This window comes from Myotis yumanensis, unplaced genomic scaffold, assembly GCF_028538775.1.
Source record: "Myotis yumanensis isolate MYYU_CA2020_CCGP unplaced genomic scaffold, mMyoYum1.0.hap1 SCAF_10, whole genome shotgun sequence".
NCBI classification, from domain to species: domain Eukaryota; kingdom Metazoa; phylum Chordata; class Mammalia; order Chiroptera; family Vespertilionidae; genus Myotis; species Myotis yumanensis.
The window spans coordinates 4,859,661-4,879,079 of record NW_027223761.1 but is presented as its reverse complement, the minus strand read 5'-3'; the positions used below and the strand labels follow the sequence as shown (position 1 = coordinate 4,879,079).

General features: G+C 63.2%; 1 protein-coding gene across 1 annotated transcript; it reads left to right on the top strand.

Annotated features, from left to right (window-relative positions):
- The first annotated feature begins 1,060 nt into the window (after positions 1–1,060).
- CDC42BPG (CDC42 binding protein kinase gamma) lies at positions 1,061–19,419 on the top strand. Its single transcript, XM_070427437.1, has 37 exons — positions 1,061–1,305; positions 3,740–3,831; positions 3,910–3,993; positions 4,364–4,459; positions 4,753–4,901; positions 5,396–5,489; positions 5,747–5,947; positions 6,072–6,320; positions 6,718–6,797; positions 7,658–7,755; positions 7,845–7,925; positions 8,212–8,309; positions 8,406–8,585; positions 8,835–8,927; positions 9,074–9,195; positions 9,274–9,346; positions 9,559–9,665; positions 9,751–9,865; positions 10,088–10,236; positions 10,315–10,403; positions 10,715–10,767; positions 10,842–10,946; positions 11,041–11,097; positions 11,384–11,489; positions 11,750–11,883; positions 11,964–12,103; positions 12,201–12,282; positions 12,930–13,146; positions 14,026–14,088; positions 14,205–14,804; positions 15,886–15,983; positions 16,063–16,147; positions 16,289–16,409; positions 16,604–16,721; positions 16,901–17,015; positions 17,133–17,218; positions 18,250–19,419. The coding sequence occupies exons 1-37, from the start codon at positions 1,146–1,148 to the stop codon at positions 18,304–18,306; spliced, it is 4,647 nt and encodes a 1,548-aa protein (XP_070283538.1). The 5' UTR covers positions 1,061–1,145; the 3' UTR covers positions 18,307–19,419.

Below are 19,419 nucleotides of genomic sequence, written 5' to 3'. Positions count from 1 at the left end.
AAGAATTTGTTATCTAAAGCCGCTAAAAACCCCACCCTTCGATCCCTCCTCTTGGACAGACCCACCGTCCTGTGGTTTCTGGTCCAGCCCAGCTGGAGACAGCTGGGCAGAAGTCAGAAATGCCACTGGATAAGCCAACCCCGCCCTCTCCTGATCTCCAGCCCCGGTCAGACTTCTCCTTGGCCTTTAAGTTCCAGGCCGGCGAAGGCCCTGCTCCGCCCAGGGCTTTGAGAGCCTGTGGTGGCCTGCTCTCCCCCCTCCCCCCAGGCGTGCATCTCCTAAACTCTAAGGACCCCCGGAGACTTGCCATCAGGGAAGCAATGGCCAGCGGCAGCTTGTCTCTTGCTAACTCCCTGAACCTGGCCGCAAGGCTCCCTTTTCGCTGGCTTCTCAGTGATTTAGCTAAGGGTCCCCTCATCCTCGGCCTCTCAATTCATTTTGTCCTTCCCAAGTCTCAGTGTGTCCATCTGCCAAATGGGTGTGACCATTCCTGCCTCACACACCTGTCTCCCAGGTGGCTGTAAGGATACGAATAAAATGAGAGCAGAAACTGGCGAGTTTTTTGAAGGGGGACATCCCGGGAAGGGAGCGGACTACAACTCCCATCCGGCTCCGGGGCCGCGGGCGTCCCGAGCCCCTCTCCCTAAGCTGAGAAAGAGGCGGCCGCTGCCCCGCCAGCCGAGGGGAGCTGCCGAACCCCGGGCACCCCCACCTGGTGGGGGGCGGGCGAGGGCCCAGGTCAGGCTGGGTCTAGGGCCGCGCAGGGGTCTAGCAGGCTCTCCAGGAGCCCAGAGACCCCCGCCTGGCCCCGCCCTGCCCAGGAGTTCGTGGCGCTTGGGCCCGCCCCCCCACTTCCTGGCCGGGATTGGCTCCGCCCCCGCTCGCCTCCGCCCTCCCACCTTCACCTACTGTCGGATCTCCCATTGGCCGGCGCGCACCTGCCCGTCCGTCGGGGGGCGGGGCGGAGGGCGGGGCGGGGCGCCCAGGTGAGGGCGCGCTGGAGGCCTCGGAGGAAGGTGACAGCGGGGAGGGCGGGAGGGTGGGGGGAGGACGCGCGGAGGATCCGAGGACGGACAGGCGGACCGACCGACGGCGGACATGCGGGCGGCCCGGCTCTAGCCCGGGCCGGAGCCTCGGCCGCAGCCATGGAGCGGCGGCTGCGTGCGCTGGAGCGGCTGGCGCGGGGCGAGGCCGGCGGCGGCCCGGGCCTCGACGGCCTCTTGGATCTGCTGCTGGGGCTGCACCATGAGCTCAGCAGCGCCCCCCTGCGGCGAGAGCGCAACGTGGCGCAGTTCCTGAGCTGGGGTGAGTGACTCGGCCGGGACCGCGGAGGGTGGACGCGGGACTCCGCCTCAGGACCCTCTCCCTCCGCGCTGCCCGCCCACAGCCCCTCCCACAGGGAGCCCCGCGCCCACAGCCCCCCTCCCCACCGCAGCCGCTGGGCACTGGCCTGACAGCGGACCCGCGGGCCTCTTAGTCACCTGCACACCTTACCGTCGCTCAGATTCACACTCCTTTCCACTCACAGACCCTGGGACATGCACACGACACTCATCTCACATGGACAGACTCAAAGAAACGTGGTCCCAGGTTAGACCCAGACACAGGTGCAATACACGCTCGACAGCGAGTCACGTCCAGATCTCCCTCACGCATCGCACCGCATGACCTGTGAGAACACAGACCCACACGCACACTCCGTGCATGCCACCCGCTGGCACACATGTGTTCTCAGGCTCCTGCACCCCACACGGCCGCACTGAGACGCTCGTATTCAGCTGGTGGAGAGACACCTGCTTCGACGCACAGTCTGTGGGTGTCACACTCCCCCCCACACGCACTCCCATCTCCCTGCATCTAAGACCACCCCCTGTCTGGACTGGACACCAACCTCAGCCCCTTTGTCCAAGCCGCTGGCCAGGTTTCCTGAGGGCTTTTCCCCAGGGCCAGGGAGGGAGGCCTGGCTGGAGGTGGATCTGTGCCCCTTCCTGGTTGACTCATCTGAGTCACCGGGAGTGGCTGGCCCGGGGTGACCCTGAATTCACTGTGAGCACCGGTGCCAGCCAGGCCATGGGGGTAGGGCATGGGGCCTGGCCTGGAGGGAGGGTGAGGTGAAGCGGGTGTTTGCCCAGTGGGCAACTAGTGTGCAGGCACTCCTGAGCTCTGGGCAGGCACAGGGCCCAGCCTGGCACAGTTGGGGGCCTGATACGTGCCACTGAGTGGTCCCCAGCCCGCAGCCCTTCCTCAGTCCTCCATCTCCTTGCTGCCTTCTCCTCTCCCCGGACTCCTGCACCTGATGCTTGTGTCTCACTGTGTTGTCATCACCCCCTGTGACGCCACACCCACGTGTGTGTGTGTTTGCACACACATGTGCTCCTCCCTGCCTGCCTCTGGCACCTCTGCCTGGGACCCCAGTGTGGGGGCCTGTTGACATCGCCCGAGGTAACTTGCAGGGTGGTGACTCACTCTGCTCCTGCCCCAACTTGTCCCAAATCCTGCCTGGAGCCCCCATCCCCTGGGGCAGGGCCAGGGGACTGGGCAGCCTATCCTGGGGACCTGGGTCCTCCTGTCTATGGGCCCCTGGTTTGGGCCCCTGTCTGGCTGATGGGTAGCCGTCCTGGCCTCGGCTCCCCCTTGGAGGCCTGTGGCTGCTCCTTTCAGCTGCACACACAGACCTGGGAAAGAGACAATTAATTTCTGTAATGAGGTTTCCACCCCTGCTGCGGGGGTTCTGCCTGATAAACCTGTGGAGCAGCTCTCTGTCCCACCCACACACCCGCCCAGCTGGCAGGGAGTTTACCGCCTGGCAGGGGAAACTGAGGCAGGGAGTCAGACTGCAGCTGACCCCAACCCCTACTGGTCACTCTTGGCCTCCCTCAGTTTCTAGGCCCCAGTCCCACCTCCCGGCCTGGAGAGGGCCTGGGCGTGGCTGAAGATGCCCCATGTAGGAGTAACAGGGACTGCAGGAAGGAGGAGGATCCTGGCCAGGTGAAGGCCAAGTCCAGAGAGGGAGGCGGGCTCAAGGGCTGGTCAGGCCCAGAGGAGGTCCTGAGTGCTCGCATCTTCCAGTGCCAGCGTCAGGAGCCGCGGAGAGGTTTTGGCCCTGCATTTGAGTCTTGTGAGGATCTGGGCAGACCTAACTATGCCTGCCGACGAGGAGGCCCCACATGGGGAGACCCTGTCCTATCTGTCCTCTGGGCTCCCCCAGGCCTCACCCCAACCAAGGTACCCTGGTGCCTACAGGGGCCCAGGACTGGGCCACAGCTCCTCAGTGGCAGAGAAGCCTCTCTGGGGACAAGGAATGTTGCCTGTCCAGTTTCCCAAGACAGGCTCTGGCCTGGTCTTGCTAGGTGGCTAAGAACTGTGAGCTGGGGGTGGGAATGGTATCCCCACCTGCCCCGGGTGACCTGGCTGGCCAGGGGCAGCCCCCAAGCTGGGGAGGACTACAAGTTCCATCAGTCCCTGGGACCCAGGCTGCCTGGAGTCTGGGGGCAGAGGTCCAAGGATTCAGGGAGATCTCAGGGCCAGGTAGTCAGCAGAGTCAGGATCCCACCTTGCATGCATCCTGCTCATGGCTGAATGGGCTGCAGCCCCTCTCGACCCCTTAGCCAGAGGTTGTTCTGGGGAGGTCATCCTTGCCCTGGCCTCATAGGAGTTATAGCTTCTGGCTGTCCCCAGGTGAGAGAGGGACCTGGGGCCTCCCCGAAGGTTCCCTGAGCCCCGCTCTCTGTCTCCTCAGCCAGCCCCTTCGTCACAAAAGTGAAGGAGCTGCGGCTGCAGAGAGATGACTTTGAGATCTTGAAGGTGATCGGCCGAGGCGCCTTCGGGGAGGTGAGCAGAGGGCCTGGGGGGGCGGGAGGAGGGTGTGTGCCCCCACGGCACTGAGTCCAGTGCTCTCTGTGGCCTCAGGTCGCCGTGGTGAGGCAGAGGGACAGTGGGCAGATTTTTGCCATGAAAATGCTGCACAAATGGGAGATGCTGAAGAGGGCCGAGGTCAGTTTGGAGTCTGGTGAGACTTCGGCACCCTAAACACGGGGGAGGGGGAGGGCGAGAGGGTGCTGGCATACAGGGCGTGCAGGCGAAGAGGTGGTGTGGCTGCCTAACAGGCAGAGGGTCCACCCCCAACGGCTGCCGACTCCCCCATCCCTTCCTCACTAGAAACCTTCCTTGGAAGCAAGTGGAGTTGTTCCCACCTCCCTTATGATAACACTGAGGCCCAGAGCCATAAAGCGTGGGCTCTGGCCCATACAGAGACCTTAATCTGAGCTCCTAGACTTCCTGAGTTTTACTCCATCCCCTGAGCTGGCGTGGGGCTGTCCTGGACTCTGATCCCACCCCATCCCGCCCCCCAAACCTGCTATAGACAGCCTGTTTCCGGGAGGAGCGGGACGTTCTGGTGAAGGGGGACAGCCGGTGGGTGACGGCTCTGCATTACGCCTTCCAAGACGAGGAGTACCTGGTGAGGATCCCGGGCCAAGTTGGAGGGGGTTGCCTGGGGACAAAGGAGAAGGCCCTTGGGGTCCAGAGGCACTGGGCCCAAGGGGAGAGAGGGCCCTCCTACTGGGACCAGCAGGCTTCCCCTCCCAACCAGCTCCAGGGCCTGGACCCTACGCCTGAGTCCTGACTGGGAGCTGGCTGCCCCAGAGCTGGTGGGAGCCATAGCCCTGCCTCCCACGGGGCCACTGGGAGGTGGGGTCCTGGGGCAGGTGTCCCTTTTCCCATCTGATTCTTGCCCTCCCCACCACCATCCAGTACCTGGTGATGGACTACTACGCCGGTGGGGACCTCCTCACTCTGCTGAGCCGCTTTGAGGACCGCCTCCCGCCCGAGCTGGCCCAGTTCTACCTGGCTGAGATGGTGCTGGCCATCCACTCTCTGCACCAGCTGGGTTACGTCCACAGGTGGGGCCCGCAAAGCCCCCGCGCCCTCTCCAGTCCCTGCCGACAACTCTGGGGACAGCTGCCATTCGCCGAGCACTCACCACGTGCCGAGCCCTGTGCTGGGTGCTTCACCTGCTTGATGCCTCTGAACACTCACACCAAAAACTTTATGTGATGGGGCTGCTCATTGTTCCATCAGATAGATGAGCAAGTCAGGGCTTAGCACAGGTGAGCACCTGCCTGGTTCCAGGTGACTCAGCTGGTGGGTGGCCAAGCTGTGGTTTGCTCCTGTGTCCCCCACAGTATACTCTGCTGCCTCTGAGGGTCGTCCTTACGGATCCCTTTCCCCAGGCTAGCCACCTTCCTCCTTCCTGGGGGCTAGGAGGCCTGGCCACCAGCCTTCACCCGTCCCACATGCCGCATGCAGGAGCATCTGTGAGCATACACACGTGTGCCCGTGCACACACCCAGCCACACACACAGGTCAGGCCCCTCACTCTCCCCGCCTCCCCCAGGGATGTCAAGCCGGACAATATCCTCCTGGACATGAACGGGCACATCCGCCTGGCCGACTTTGGCTCCTGCCTTCGTCTCAACAACAGCGGCATGGTAAGGACTCCGCCCCGGGGTGGGGCAGGGAGCACGTGGCTGGAAACACCCCCAAGGCCTGGGAGGCACCAGGCCTAGTGCAGGGGGCATCAGGCTCCCAGGGGAAGGAAGGACTAGGCCCAGGGCCCAGGTGGGCGCACCAGGCCAGCCAATGCCTGGGGAGTGGGGGTGCCAGGCCTAGACCCTTGGTGAGGGGCCAGCAGGCCCAGCCAAGCCGGGGGCTGTCCTCGTGTCCTCATCACCACCACCGCCCACAGGTGGACTCGTCAGTGGCAGTGGGGACTCCCGACTACATCTCCCCTGAGATCCTGCAGGCCATGGAGGAGGGCAAGGGCCACTACGGCCCACAGTGTGACTGGTGGTCACTGGGGGTCTGCGCCTACGAGCTACTCTTTGGGGAAACGCCCTTCTATGCTGAATCCCTGGTGGAAACCTACGCCAAGATCATGAACCATGAGGTCTGGCTGCCAGGCTCGGGGGTTCTGGGAGGGCAGCGGGACTCCCGAGTCCACGAGGTTGGTGGTGCCTATAGGTGGGGGTGGGATTCCGGATACCCACCCGCGCCTCTCCCCCGGCCTGCAGGACCACCTGCAGTTCCCCTCGGATGTGCCGGATGTGCCGGCCAGTGCCCAGGACCTGATCCGCCAGCTGCTGTGCCGCCAGGAGGAGCGTCTGGGCCGAGGAGGGCTGGACGACTTCCGGAACCATCCCTTCTTCGAAGGTGTGGACTGGGAGCGGCTGGCGAGCAGCACTGCCCCCTACATCCCTGAGCTTCGCGGGCCTGTGGACACCTCCAACTTCGATGTGGACGATGACACCCTCAACCATCCGGTGAGTGGTGGGTCCCACTGCAGGAGGACCCTCCCTGGCTGTGGGAAACCCCTAGAAGTTTCCCAAAGCAGTTGCTGGGCTGGGCCTGAGGCCTTCAGACCCCAGAGGCTCTTGGGAGTTACAGTTCACCTGCCTTGAGGTGGGTTGTGCCAAGTGAGGGTCCTTTACCTCGTGTCATTCTATTAACCAGAAGTTGTATAAGGAAGAAGACGCCCAGTGGTGTCTGGGAGGCCATAGCCTCAAGGACTCATGGGAAGTGTGGTCTGTTTAGGTGGGGGCCATGTTCCCACCTGCGCAGGAGGAGGGCGGCACTCCCAGTTCCCAGGCGTCTCCTGGATCTGAAGCCTCGGCCTGGAGCTGTGCCCGGAGACTCTAACTCTTTCCCCTCCTTCTGCAGGGGACCCTGCCACCACCCTCCCATGGGGCCTTCTCAGGCCACCACCTACCATTCGTGGGCTTCACCTACACCTCGGGCAGGTGAGTCTGATCCTCACACACCTGGTGGGAAGCTGGGGGCTGCCTGGCTTGGAAGACACTGGGAGGGTAGCCTGTCAGGACTGGTGCCTGCAGGGGACAGGTGCTGAGGATGTGTGCTCTGAGCCGCAGGAAGACAGGCCCCCGTGTCCTCAGGGTCCCGTGATTCCATGCCCAGGCCCCCTCCGGGTCCCACCCAGCATTTGGCCCTCACAGTTCCCTCCATGGCAGACTAGAAGTACACTGGACTGGGAGCCACAGGCCTCGCATGGGAAGGGCCCGTGCTGCTGCCCAGGCCTCACCTTGTGCCTCTGTAAAATGGGCAGGATGACCCAGTTCCATACGTGGGGCTGGCCTGAGGCCATAGTGAGGTCCCGGAGAAGAGGCAGTGCAGGTGTAAGCAATGCATCTGAGCCGCACGCGTGCAGCGCCCACTGGGTGCCGCACTCATGGGTGCTCACTGTTCGTTCCCCAGGCGTGGGGCCCATGGGACCCATGTCACCGAGTCCTCTTGACGATCCTTGGAAGAAACCCTGTTATCACCTCCATTTTCCTGTGAGGAAACTGAGGCTCAGATATGTTAGATGACTATTCACGGTCACATAGCTTGTAGGGGCTCGAACCTGGACCTGGGGGATCTGGGAGCCGCTGCCCTGGGCTGCTGCCCATGGTACCAGCCCGGGGACTCCCAAGGGCAGGGTCTGGTCGGATTTGTTTCTCTTCCCGGCACAGAGCCCAGGGTTGGGTACAGACCTGGCACAGAGTGGGTGTTTCTTGGGTGAATGAATGATTGGATGCGGGAGAATGGAGGCGGTTTTAGCGGGTGGGGTCCCTGCTGACCTGTGTTGCCCCGCTCTCCCCAGTCCCGGCCCCGAGAGCAGCTCCGAGCAGCTGGCTGCCCTGGAGCGGAAGCTCCGCTGTCTAGAGCAGGAGAAGACGGAGCTGAGCCGGAAGCTCCAAGGTACCGGGAGCCGGCGGGGCCAGGGCTGCGGGTCTGACCCGGGCTCCTGCCGCGGACTAGCTGCTCACCTGTGGTTCTCCCCACGGCAGAGGCCCTGCAGGTCCCCTCAGACCACCGGGAGCTGGAGCAGCTGCGGAAGGAAGTCCAGACCCTACAGGACAGGCTGTCAGGTATCCTACTCACCCGTCCCCGCCCCTCCTCTGCCCCCTGCCCTCACCTTGGGGCTGACCTGCTTTCCCAGCACACCTGAGTCCACCCTGGGTTCCAGTCCTGCCCCTGCTCTGTACCTGCGGTGTGAGCTCAGGGAGTTATTAAACTCTGAGCCTGCACATGGGAAATGGGCCGAGGAGACCCCCCTCCCAGGCTGGGGCCACGGCTCCACGAGACACTGCAGGCGGGTGCCTGGCTGAGGCTGGGCAGTCAGTATGTGCGGGTCTCAGTGACAATTCCTGGCAGAGACGCTGAGGGACAGCAAGGCCCCCTTGTCGCAGACGGATGGGCCCCCTGCTGGTAGTGACAGTGACCTACAGCAGGAGAGAGACCGGCTCCTGCAGGTGAGGGCCTGGTGAGGTGGGTGAGTGGCCCAGGGCTCGATGGTAGGAGGCCCTTGCCCTGACTCCAGGCTTGTCCTCCCCGTCCCGACTCCCCAGGAACTGGCAGAGGCTCGGGCAGAGCTGCGGGCACAGGAGAAGGAGCTGTGCAGAGCTCAGGGCAGGCAGGAGGAGCTGCTCCAAAGGCTGCGGGAGACCCAGGAGAGAGAGGCGGCCTCAGCCAGCCAGACCCAGGCCCTGAGCTCCCAGCTGGAGGAAGCCCAGGCTGCCCAGAAGGACGTAAGTGATCCTTGGCATGGCTGGAGGAAGCCCAGGGAGCTTGGGTCAAGGTTCTGGGAACATCAGGTGCCTTTGCGCTCCCCACTGTGGCCGGCAGAGGTCTGAGCAGGGGATGATGGTTAGGGTGCGCGGGCTGGGGCTCCCTGCCTCACTCCTGCTGTGGCTGGCAAAGCCCAAGAGTCTGCAGCAAGGCCAGGAAGAGGCTTGGGTGGGCAGGTCAGCACTGGCTGCCTCTGCACCCCATCACAGCTGCAGGCCCAGGTGGCCACCCTGAGCCGGGAGGTGACACAGCTTCAGAGACAGCGGGAGCGAAGCCTTGAGAAAGAATCTTCCCGGGTCAAGGTACTGAGTTCTAACCCCCAACCCCCTAAGGGGCACTTCCCTCCGCCTGACCCGACTCAGGGCCCTCAGGTCCAGGCCTGGGTCCCAACGGTAGAGTGGGCCATGGCTTCTCAGGCCCCTGCCCTGACCCCTGTCCGTGTCCTCAGACCGTCCACACTGCCTCTGAGACCAACGGCACGGGATCGCCTGAGGGCGGGCCTCAGGAGGCTCAGCTGAGGAAGGAGGTGGCCGCCTTGCGTGTGCAGCTGGAGCAGGCCCGCGGCCATGGGTGAGCTGGGCAGCTGGGGGGTGGGGGGCAGGACCAGGGCCGATCGTGGGAGTAACCGAGGCATCCTCTCCTCTCCAGGCCCAGTGGAAGGGAGGAGGCCCTCTGCCGGCTACAGGAAGAGAACCGGCGGCTGAGCCGCGAGCAGGAGCGGGTCAGTAGGGTGGACAGAGGGGAAGACAGCCAGGCAGAGGGACCTGGCAGGGGCACAGCAGGAGAGGTGGGCAGAGCGGCCAGGGCCCAGGGCTGTCTCCCTAGGGCAGTGCCCATAGCAGGCAAGCTGTAGGGGGTGAGCAAGGGTGGGCATAGGCAGGGCTCCGCTGCTCGGGCCCTGGGGACTGACCCCACCTCCCACCTGGCCCCCAGCTTGTGGAAGAGCTGGAGCGGGAGCAGCAGAGCCGGCAGCGGCTGGAGGGCGAGCGGCGGGAGACAGAGGGCAACTGGGAGGCCCAGATCGCCGACATCCTCAGCTGGTGGGTGCCATGGGCTGGAGGCTGGAGGCTGGGCCCAGGCGGAGCTGAGGACTCAGCCATGACCCTGAGCCCCCTTTCCAATCAGGGTGAATGATGAGAAGGTCTCAAGAGGCTACCTGCAGGCCCTGGCCACCAAGATGGCAGAGGAGCTGGAATCCTTGAGGAACGTGGGCACCCAGACACTCCCTGCCCGGCCGCTGGTGAGCCCCAGAGACACCCAGTGGGGAGGGGGTGCCTCACTCTGGAGGTGAGGACACAGCTCATGGAAGAGCAGTGACTTGCTTCAGCCCACAGTGTCATCGGCAGAGCTGGGGCTGTGCGCCTGATCAGGTGGCGTGGGCAGTGGTGTGCTCTGGCGGGAGGGGGCCTCTGAGGCAGCCAGTCCCAGGGGGCATCTTACATGGGTGCCCTCTGGCCACCAGGACCACCAGTGGAAGGCAAGGCGGCTGCAGAAGATGGAGGCCTCGGCCAGGCTGGAGCTGCAGTCGGCCTTGGAGGCCGAGATCCGGGCCAAGCAGAGCTTGCAGGAGCAGCTGACACAGGTGCAGGAGGCCCAGCTGCAGGCCGAGAGGTGAGCCCAGGGCAGGCGCTGCAGAGGGCACCAGGACCGTGCCGGGGCGGGTGGTGAGCTCTCACCGGTTCTCCCCAGCCATCTGCAGGAGGCCGAGAAGCAGAACCGGGGCCTGCAGCAGGAGCTGGCTGCTCTGCGGGAGGAGCTGCGGACCCGCGGGCCAGGAGGTGAGTGGCCGTGTGCATGGCTGTCCTGGAGCAAGTCCCCCACTGCAGCCTCAGTTACCAAGGGGTCCCACACAGCCTTGCAGGACGTGGAGACAGGAATTTGTTCCAGACGGTCGCTTACCCCACCATCTGTTAGCCAGCACGTACTGAGCACCTACTGTATGCCAGGTCCCGCCACCACAGCCCGCAGTCATTGCCCCACTTCACTGAGATGGAAACTGAGGCCCCCACTGGCCCATGGCTCCTCAGGAATAAGTGTCAGGGCTGGGCCAGGGACCCCAACCCCAGTGACCCCCACCCTCTGTTTTCAGACACCAAGTCCTCAAACTCCCTGATCCCCTTCCTGCCTTTCCGGAGCTCAGAGGTAAGAACCCGGTACAGGGGCTGGTTGGGGAGGGTCCTGGGGACGGGCACAGAGGCCTTAATTTTGCCCCCAAGCCCCAGAAGGATTCTGCCAAGGACCCTGGCATCTCAGGAGAGGCCCCAAGACCCGGAGTGGAGCCAGAGCTGAGGCCGGAGGGCCGACGCAGCCTGCGCCTAGGGGTAAGGATGGTGGGAACCTGCGCCTGGGGGTAAGGACGGTGTGCCCATGCGTTTCTCACCTGTTTGCTCGCTCTTTCCCCCTAACCCCCCACAGGCTGTGTTCCCCAGAGGACCTGCTGCTACCACAGCCCCTGCAGAAGGTCCTGCAAAGGTCAGTGCCTAGAGGGTGGAGCGGGGTGGGGGCACCAGGCCGTTCTGCTGGGTTTCCAAGGACCCTCGTGGTTCCTCCACCTGCACCAGGGCCCGCAGACCACGTCACGGGTGGCGGTGGCGATGGGTTTGAGGGCTGCCACACACTCACTGGAGCTCAGAGCTCACGCTGCCAGCTGGCTCAATCCCTGGTCCTGGCCGACACTTCAGGATTGCCTCAGGAGTGGGGTGCAGGGCCCTGAGAGGCTGAGGTCTGACGTGAATAACAGCCATGTCCCCCCCCCAAGCCTGGCTCACACATGCTGCGCCCCCGGAGTTTCCCGTCCCCCACCAAGTGTCTGCGCTGCACCTCGCTGATGCTGGGCCTGGGCCGCCAGGCCCTGGGCTGTGACGGTGAGACCCCCCGCCCTCCCCGGCCCCCTGCCTCCCAGGCACCAGCCACAGCCCCTAGAGGAACGAACAGAAATGGCCCCGATCCTGACACAGCAGGCTCCTTCTCTCAGCCCCGGCTACGTTTCCACTGCTAAGTTTTCCTTTTCCCCCTCGATGGGGAGTCAGTGACAGCTTGGGTGCCTGGGGCTGGGAACGCCCCGAGTCCTGGTTCTGGGCTGCCCCCACCCAGGCTCACACCCCGTCTCCTGCTTTCCCCGCAGCCTGCGGCTACTTCTGTCACTGGACGTGCGCCCCACAGGCCCCACCCTGTCCTGTGCCCCCTGATCTCCTCTGCACGGCCCTGGGAGTACACCCCGAAACAGGCACGGGCACTGCCTACGAGGGCTTCCTGTCGGTGAGCTGGGGCCGGGGAGGGGGAGGACAGCGCGGGCGGCACGGTGGCCGGGCGGGCCCTCCCATGCCTGCCTTCCCCAGGTGCCGCGGCCCGCGGGCGTCCGGCGGGGCTGGCAGCGGGTGTTTGCGGCCCTCAGCGACTCGCGCCTGCTGCTGTTCGACGCCCCAGACCCTCGGCTCAGCCCGGCCAGCGGGGCCCTCCTGCAGGCGCTGGATCTGAGGTGGGCGCCCGGCATTGGCATGGGACAAGGGACAAGTGGGTGGACGGGGGGCAGCCAGGGGGAGGGTGACCGCCTACCTATTCCGTGAACCTCGCAGGGACCCCCAGTTCTCAGCCACCCCAGTCCTGGCCTCTGATGTTATCCACGCCCAGTCCAAGGACCTGCCACGCATCTTCAGGGTAAGTGCCTGGGGCAGGATGGGCCAGACCACCGTCCACCGTCGACTTTTCTCCATCTCCATGGCTGACCCCTTCATCCCGGCCCCTCCTCTCCGTGCACCCACGCTCCATCCTGGAGGGCAGGGTTTTCCACACGGGAAGCTGGCTGTCCTGCCTTGTTAGACTCACCTGTGGCTCCCCGTCACCCTCAGCATGCTCCTGCCGTGGCCTCGAGGCCCTACATTTCTGACCCTGCAGGCCTTCCCCGCCTCTCCCTGGGGTCTCTCTGCTCTGACCACACCTGGCTTTCTCCACTTCCGTAGTGCCCTGCACTCTGGACCCCTTCACCTCTGCTCCCTCTGCCAGTCCCTCCCCTACCTTTGCCATTCCCGGGACTGCCTCTTCCCCTGGGAGGTCACCCTTCCCCGCTCACCTGTGTCCCCACGGTGCCCGCCAATCCCCTCCCACAGCACCGGGCAGGGCTCTGCAGTTGTCCCTGTGCTTGTCTGACCCCCTGCCTCGCTCATCACCTGCTCTAAGCAGCACCTAGCTCTGCGCCCGGCAAGCTCACGTCTGGGTTAATTAGCATCAACTGCTGCACAGAGAGAAGGGAGGAAGGACAACTGGCCCTCGGCCCGCAGCCCTCCAGCCTGGGTCTCTGCCCACAGGTGACAGCCTCCCAGCTGACGGTGCCACCCGTCACGTGTACTGTGCTGCTGCTGGCGGAGAGCGAGGGGGAGCGGGAGCGCTGGTTGCAGGTGCTGGGCGAGCTGCAGCGGCTGCTGCTGGACACTCGGCCCAGGCCCCGGCCTGTGTACACCCTCAAGGAGGCCTACGACAACGGGCTGTCCCTGCTGTCGCACACGCTCTGCGCTGCCATCATCGGTGAGCCTCATGCCAGGGGGTGCGGCCTGTTCCGGGCAGCCTGGGGGAGCAGTTAGGGCCTGTAGGGACAGTGCTGGCCCAGCCAGTCACGAGGGCCGCTGCCACTGCCCAGTCCCTGCAGCTGTGAGATGTGGACTCCGCCTTGCACACGAGTCCTCCACCGTCCCCTCGGCGTGGCTGTGTGAGGAGCCCAGGCTGGGGCAGCAGCCTGGCTTCTGCTGCTCAACTTCTCTGGGCCTCCATCTGCTTTTTCTAAAAGAATCTCAGGCGAGTGAACAGAGCAAAGGTTTTAATAGGAAATAAGCCAGGTGTTTTGCTCTCAGCTCTCTGAACTGGCAGCTGGGTGACCTGAGCCTCACACCGTCTCCCATGAGGCTGCTGGGTCGGCAAGGAGCCTGGAGCCTCCCTGACAGACGGCTGGGGGAGAGGCGCTCGCAGTGCTCCCAGTAGCCTGGGCCTTGTGTGGTCCGCCAGGTCTCCTGTGTCAGTCAGGAGTCAGGGCAAAGGGGTATTTATTGAGCAAGGATTGCCGTGAGCTTCACTTACCTGCATTGCTTCATCTCCAGTCTCACAGCAGCTGAGTGAGGAAGGTACCATTATTGTCCCCACTTTATTTTTTATTTTTTTATTGTCCCCATTTTACGTTAGGGGAAACCGAATCTCCAAGACTTACCCCAAATCCCACAGCTTGGAGTGGAGGGCCTCTCACCCATCCCTGCCCCCACAGCCTTTACCATTAGAGCCATCTGGACTCTGGGACAGAAGGGTTCAGTGGCACAGGGACAGGGCGGAACGGAGGCTCAGCAAGGGCAGGTGGACTGCCCAGGCTCTGCCTCTGAACAGGCCTCTGACCCCTGACCCTCTCTTTCCCTCTCCCAGACCAGGACCGGCTTGCTCTGGGCACCGAGGAGGGGCTGTTTGTGATCCACCTGCATAGCAATGGTACATGCCAAGCTGGGCCAAGGCTGGTGTGGGCGGGGCTCGCCCCAGGGCACAGGAGGATGGGCACTGAGCTGCTTCTCACCCACCTGGTGGTGACTCTCTTACCAACTCCACAGACATCTTCCAGGTGGGCGAGTGCCGGCGGGTGCAGCGGCTGGCTCTGAGCCCCACTGCGGGCCTTCTGGCCGCGCTGTGTGGCCGAGGCCCCAGCGTGCGCCTCTTCCCCCTGGCCGAGCTGGAGAGCCCAGAGGTGACAGGCGCCAAGATCCCTGAGTCTCGAGGCTGCCAGGCGCTGGCAGCCGGGCGCATCCTGCAGGCCCGCACCCCTGTGCTCTGTGTAGCTGTCAAGCGCCAAGTGCTCTGCTACCAGCTGGGCCCAGGCCCGGGGCCCTGGCACCACCGCATCCGTGAGCTGCAGGCACCAGCACCCGTGCAGAGCCTGGAGCTGCTGGGCGACCGGCTGTGTGTGGGCGCAGCTGGTGCCTTCTCGCTCTACCCGCTGCTCAATGAGGCTGCGCCCTTAGCCTTGGGGGGCAATCTGATGCCTGAGGAGCTGCCGCCATCGAGAGGGGGCCTGGGCGAGGCGCTGGGTGCCGTGGAGCTCAGCCTTAGTGAGTTCCTGCTGCTCTTCACCGCTGCTGGGGTCTACGTGGACAGCGCCGGCCGCAAGTCTCGCATCCATGAACTGCTGTGGCCAACATTGCCCACAGGCTGGGGTAAGGCCAACGGACAGCCGGACTGGCCCCTGGGGCCGGCTTGCATCGCATGCATCAGAGGAAGACAGGTCCTGCCCAAACACCTGAGCTGGCATCGGAAGCCAGTGTGCACCCTCCTGCCTGCCCATGCCCAGCTCTACCCTCAGTGCCTCAGAGAGGATCGTCCTCTTCCATGCCTTAGATCACACCTGCCCCCTGCCTGAACTGCTCTTCTTTTTGTACCTGGCAAACTCTGAAGTACACCCAGCCCAGGCCCTGCTCAGGCCCCATAAGTGACCGCCATGGTTGCTGTCATTGTCACTGTTTCCATGCTCCCTTCCCCGCTCTTCCTCATCATGGGTCCTTGGCTCCTTTTTACTCCCCCACCTCTATGTTTGACCTCTGCCCTGGCTCTTAGCACCCTCTGGTAATGACTGTTCTGGTGCACTGGGGGCTTGCACATCCGCTGGGCTGGTTTCTTCATCACATCCAGCACCCACCCCTGACAAGCACACTCCAGGTGCTAGGACTGTTTGGAGGAATGAATGAATGAATGAATGAATGAGTGGGGCAGTGGGGAGTTTGGCACATTCACAGGTGCCTGGTGTAATGGCGTATGGGCTGAAAGAGGGACAGAGCTCCCTTCATGAGCAATGGCTCTTCTGGGGTGGGGCCTGTGGGTTGGGTGTAGCACAGACTTTCAACAGGTAGGCGTTGGACCCAGACAGCCTGGGGCCAATTCCCAGCTCTCACTCACCACTGGGTGACCTTGCCCATTGCTTAGCTCTGAGGTTTCTGATCCCTCCTCTGTAAGTGAGGGGTTGTTTGAGAATTAAAGGAGAAAAAAAATATGCAAAGTGGTTAGAAGTATGCCTGGCACGGCAGAGAGTGGCACTCCAAGATCCTTATCTCTGGTTTGTTATGGAAGCTGGGTGGGGCCCCCTGGAAAGTCTTCAGAAGAAGGACTTTTGGTGGGGCAGAAAGTACTGCACTCTGCTCTGGCAGGGCACAGGGTGTTCCCGTGGTGCTGAGGAGGCAACAAGCCCAGAGAGGTGCCTGACTTGCTCAGGGCTGCACAGCACAAGCAGTTTCTACCCCGCAGGTTATGCGGTCCCCTACCTGACGGTGTTCAGCGAGAACTCCATCGACGTGTTTGATGTGAGGAAAGCAGAATGGGTCCAAACGGTGCCCCTCAAGAAGGTGAGGGCCTGCCAAGACCCCTGGGGCTGGCCTGGGGAGGACAGGGGGCATGGTGTGACCTCTGTGCCTGTTGCCTCAGGTGCGACCCCTGAACCCAGAGGGCTCCCTGTTCCTCTATGGCACCGAGAAGGTCCGCCTGACCTACCTCAGGAACCGTCTGGCAGGTGAGGGAGGGTGTTTGCTTGTGTTTGTGGGTACGCAGGTGTGCCTTCACCTGTGCGCACGTGGGGGTGAAGGACTCAGCGCCCGCGGACTGGGGCCCTGGGGACTCGTGAGCACTGCCCAGCTCTTCGCTTCTCCCACAGAGAAGGACGAGTTCAACATCCCCGACCTCACTGACAACAGCCGGCGCCAGCTGGTCCGCACCAAGAGCAAACGCCGCTTTTTTTTCCGGGTGTCGGACGAGCAGCGACAGCAGCAGCGCAGGTGCGCGCGTGATGCAATGGCTGGGCGGGGCCTCCAACCCTTGGGGGCGGGGCCTCCAACCCTTGGGGGCGGGGAGAAGCAAAGGCCCGCCCCGGGGGGCGGGGAGTCACCCCTGGGAGAGGGGGTCCCCGGGCGGGAGCGGGTGGGAGCTGGCACCTCCGCCTACCCCGTCTCTAAGTCACTTTTGCCCGCAGGGAGATGCTGAAGGACCCCTTCGTGCGCTCCAAGCTCATCTCACCGCCCACCAACTTCAACCACCTGGTACACGTGGGCTTTACGGACAGGAAGCCCAGCGCCAGGGACCCGCCCCCGGTGAGTCCAGAGCCAATCACAAACCTCCTTGGTGAGGCTGAGCCAATCAGCGCTTCTCCGGTGCGCTCGCTGCTGCCCTCAGCTCACCTGGTACTCGGCGCTCAGCACGGCCAGGCTAGGGTTCAGTGCCACGGTCTATTGTGCCACTGAGTCCCACCCCCCGCACCGCCCCCCAACAGGCTCCTGAAGGGAAGGGCCGAGGTGCCCGCAGCTCCGTCCCGCAGCGGCCCCACAGCTTCTCCGAGGCCTCGCGGCGCCCAGCCTCCATGGGCAGCGATGGGAACGCGGACCCCAGTAAGAACAGCCCCACAGCCGCCTGCACCTCCACACGTCTCCCCCGGGTTTCCACCCCCTTCGGACCCCTCAAATCTGACCTTGTGTTTTTGTCCCCCCACCCTGTCCCTGGAACAGTGAAGAAGAAGCCGTGGACATCCCTGTCCAGCGAGTCCGTATCCTGCCCGCAGGGATCTCTGAGCCCCGCAGCCTCCCAGCTACAGGTGAGCCAGTGGGCGCGTTTCCCTCCTCATACAGGCAGTTCTGCTCGGTATTAGGCCCTTTGCTGGGACCTGAGGCCAGAGAACAAGCTTAGCCCATCCTTCCCTGGATCCTAAGAGATGCAGACCATTACCTGTCCCACCCCACAGTGGGCCCTGCGGAAGCCTGGAGGTGGGGGTCTTGGCTCTGACTGTCCCCGCAGTGTGGCCCCCGGAAAGGTTCCTGGCCTCTCTGAGCTTGCCTTGCCTGTAAAATGAGGTTATTGTGAGGCGGTGTGAGGCGATGACACCTCCGCATGGTGCTCCGCACATGGGGACAGTGCCACAGAGGGGGACCTCTTGGGATTCTTAACGGAGGCCCAGCCCATGGCAGAGAGCAGCTCACTCTGGCTGGAGATGGGAGTTCCTACTCATCCTCCAGCCTCCTCTCCAACTGTCACCCCCATCACCACCCCCAGCCACACGAGGCCACCCAGGGCCCTGGGCCTTGCCCTGTGCGGTCACACCTTCAAGCTCTCGCCCCTGCTCTCCCTCTCCTTTGGATGCCCTTTCTTGTCCTCACCCCGATTAATGCCAGGCCAGCCTCCAAGCTCTGCACCGATGTCACCTTTTTCAGAGACCACCTGACTACCTGGGCAGGTGTCCCTGCTGCTCTGGGGCTGGTGCCACCTGTGTGCCCGCCGCCCGCCCATTCCTTGTCAGTCTGCTGTGCTTTGGTTTTTGTCTGAGTGCCAGTCCGCCTCGACTGTGGGCTCATTGATGGCGGGGATCAAGTTTGTCTTCTGTCCAAAGGAAAGCATGTCTGTTGATTGAGTGAAGCATAGAGTGAGTGAACAAAGAGACGTTAATTTGGACGCCAGGATTAGGTGCGAGTTCCCCAGTTCTCACGTAACCGCACCCCCACCTCACATCAGCCTCCTCCGAGGGCCCTGCTGCAGCCGGTGCTGGGTCCTGGGAAGGCCCCGGAGACGGTGGCTTGGCGAGGAAAGAGTCCTTTCCTTTTCTACCCTGACTTCCTCCTCTTTCCCCTCTAGGTCTCAGAGCGGCCGCGGAGCCTCCCCCCCGCCCCTGAATCAGAGAGCTCCCCTTGAAACCCTCTGGCAGGGCCCACCTGAATCCCAGGGCTGAGATGTGAGGGAGCAAAGAGCCTGAGGAGAGCCACGCTCCGGCTGGTCCGGGACATGTGGAGATTCGGACTCAGGGAGAGCCTGGGCTGGGGAGCCACTGGGAGGCTGAGTCCCCGGGACCTGGGAACCTGACTCCCAGCCCTCATCCCGCCTGTCTCCTCTACTCCCAGCCCATCCCGTGCGAGCCACTGGGAACAGAATGGTCCCCCTTCCTCTATGGGCCGGGGGCTCTTCTGTCCTGGTGTCCAGGGATGATTGTGCCAAAGCCCTCGTTTTCAGTGCCAAGCCTCGGGGTTTGGAAGAGTCAGGGACGGAGAAGGGCCAGGTCCCTGGCAGCAGACTCAGGTCTGGGCTGCGCACTGTCCAGCCCCCAGGGAGGCCAAGTTGGGGCATATCCCAGTCTCTGCTCAGGGACCGGGCGAGAAGGACAGGCTCTGAGCCAGAGGAAAGAAGTGAGAGAAGCAGGGGGCAGGATGTAGGTGAAGGAAGTGAGAGGCAAGTAGGGAGAGAGGAGGTGATAGTGATTAGAAGGAGGGAAAAGCCATCCAGAGGAGAGAGGGATAAAGGAAGATGGATGAACAAGAGAGACAAGGGGAGAGGGAATTGGAGGAACACACCCACGGGTCCTTTCTCTGGGGAGGAGCTGGGTGGGGTTGGGAACAGGGAGAGGCTCAGTAAGCCAACTGACATTGTCATCTAATCCGTCCTGAGGAGAAGAGAATTCCTAAGCAGGGATGGGATGGGGAGGGTATTTATATGGGCTACCTGGTGGGAGATGGGCGCCCAACCGGTCCACTGGCGGGTCTCCAAGCACACTTTGGCCCTTCCCCAAAAAGGGGGGTCCTTTTTCTCCAAGCTTCGACCAACTGTGTATTAGGGGATCATAGGGGACATTTTATTATTGAGCACAGTCATTATTATTATTATTATTATATTACTATTTTTATTAAACCTCCCCCTGCTGATGAGTGAGGGGCAAAGTAAGTATTTATCTCCTCAAATGCCCTATTCCCGGGAGGGGTCGACCCTGATGCTCTGCGATGCAGGAAGGAAACAATAAAGACAACTTTGTAAGTT

Coding starts and splice junctions, on each gene's coding strand:
- CDC42BPG (XM_070427437.1), top strand. CDS start 1,146: ATGGAGCGGCGGCTGCGTGCGCTGGAGCGGCTGGCGCGGGGCGAGGCC. Junction 13,147..14,025: donor GCTCTGCGCTGCCATCATCG/GTGAGCCTCATG, acceptor TCCCTCTCCCAG/ACCAGGACCGGCTTGCTCTG. Junction 16,722..16,900: donor GCGCCAGGGACCCGCCCCCG/GTGAGTCCAGAG, acceptor GCCCCCCAACAG/GCTCCTGAAGGGAAGGGCCG.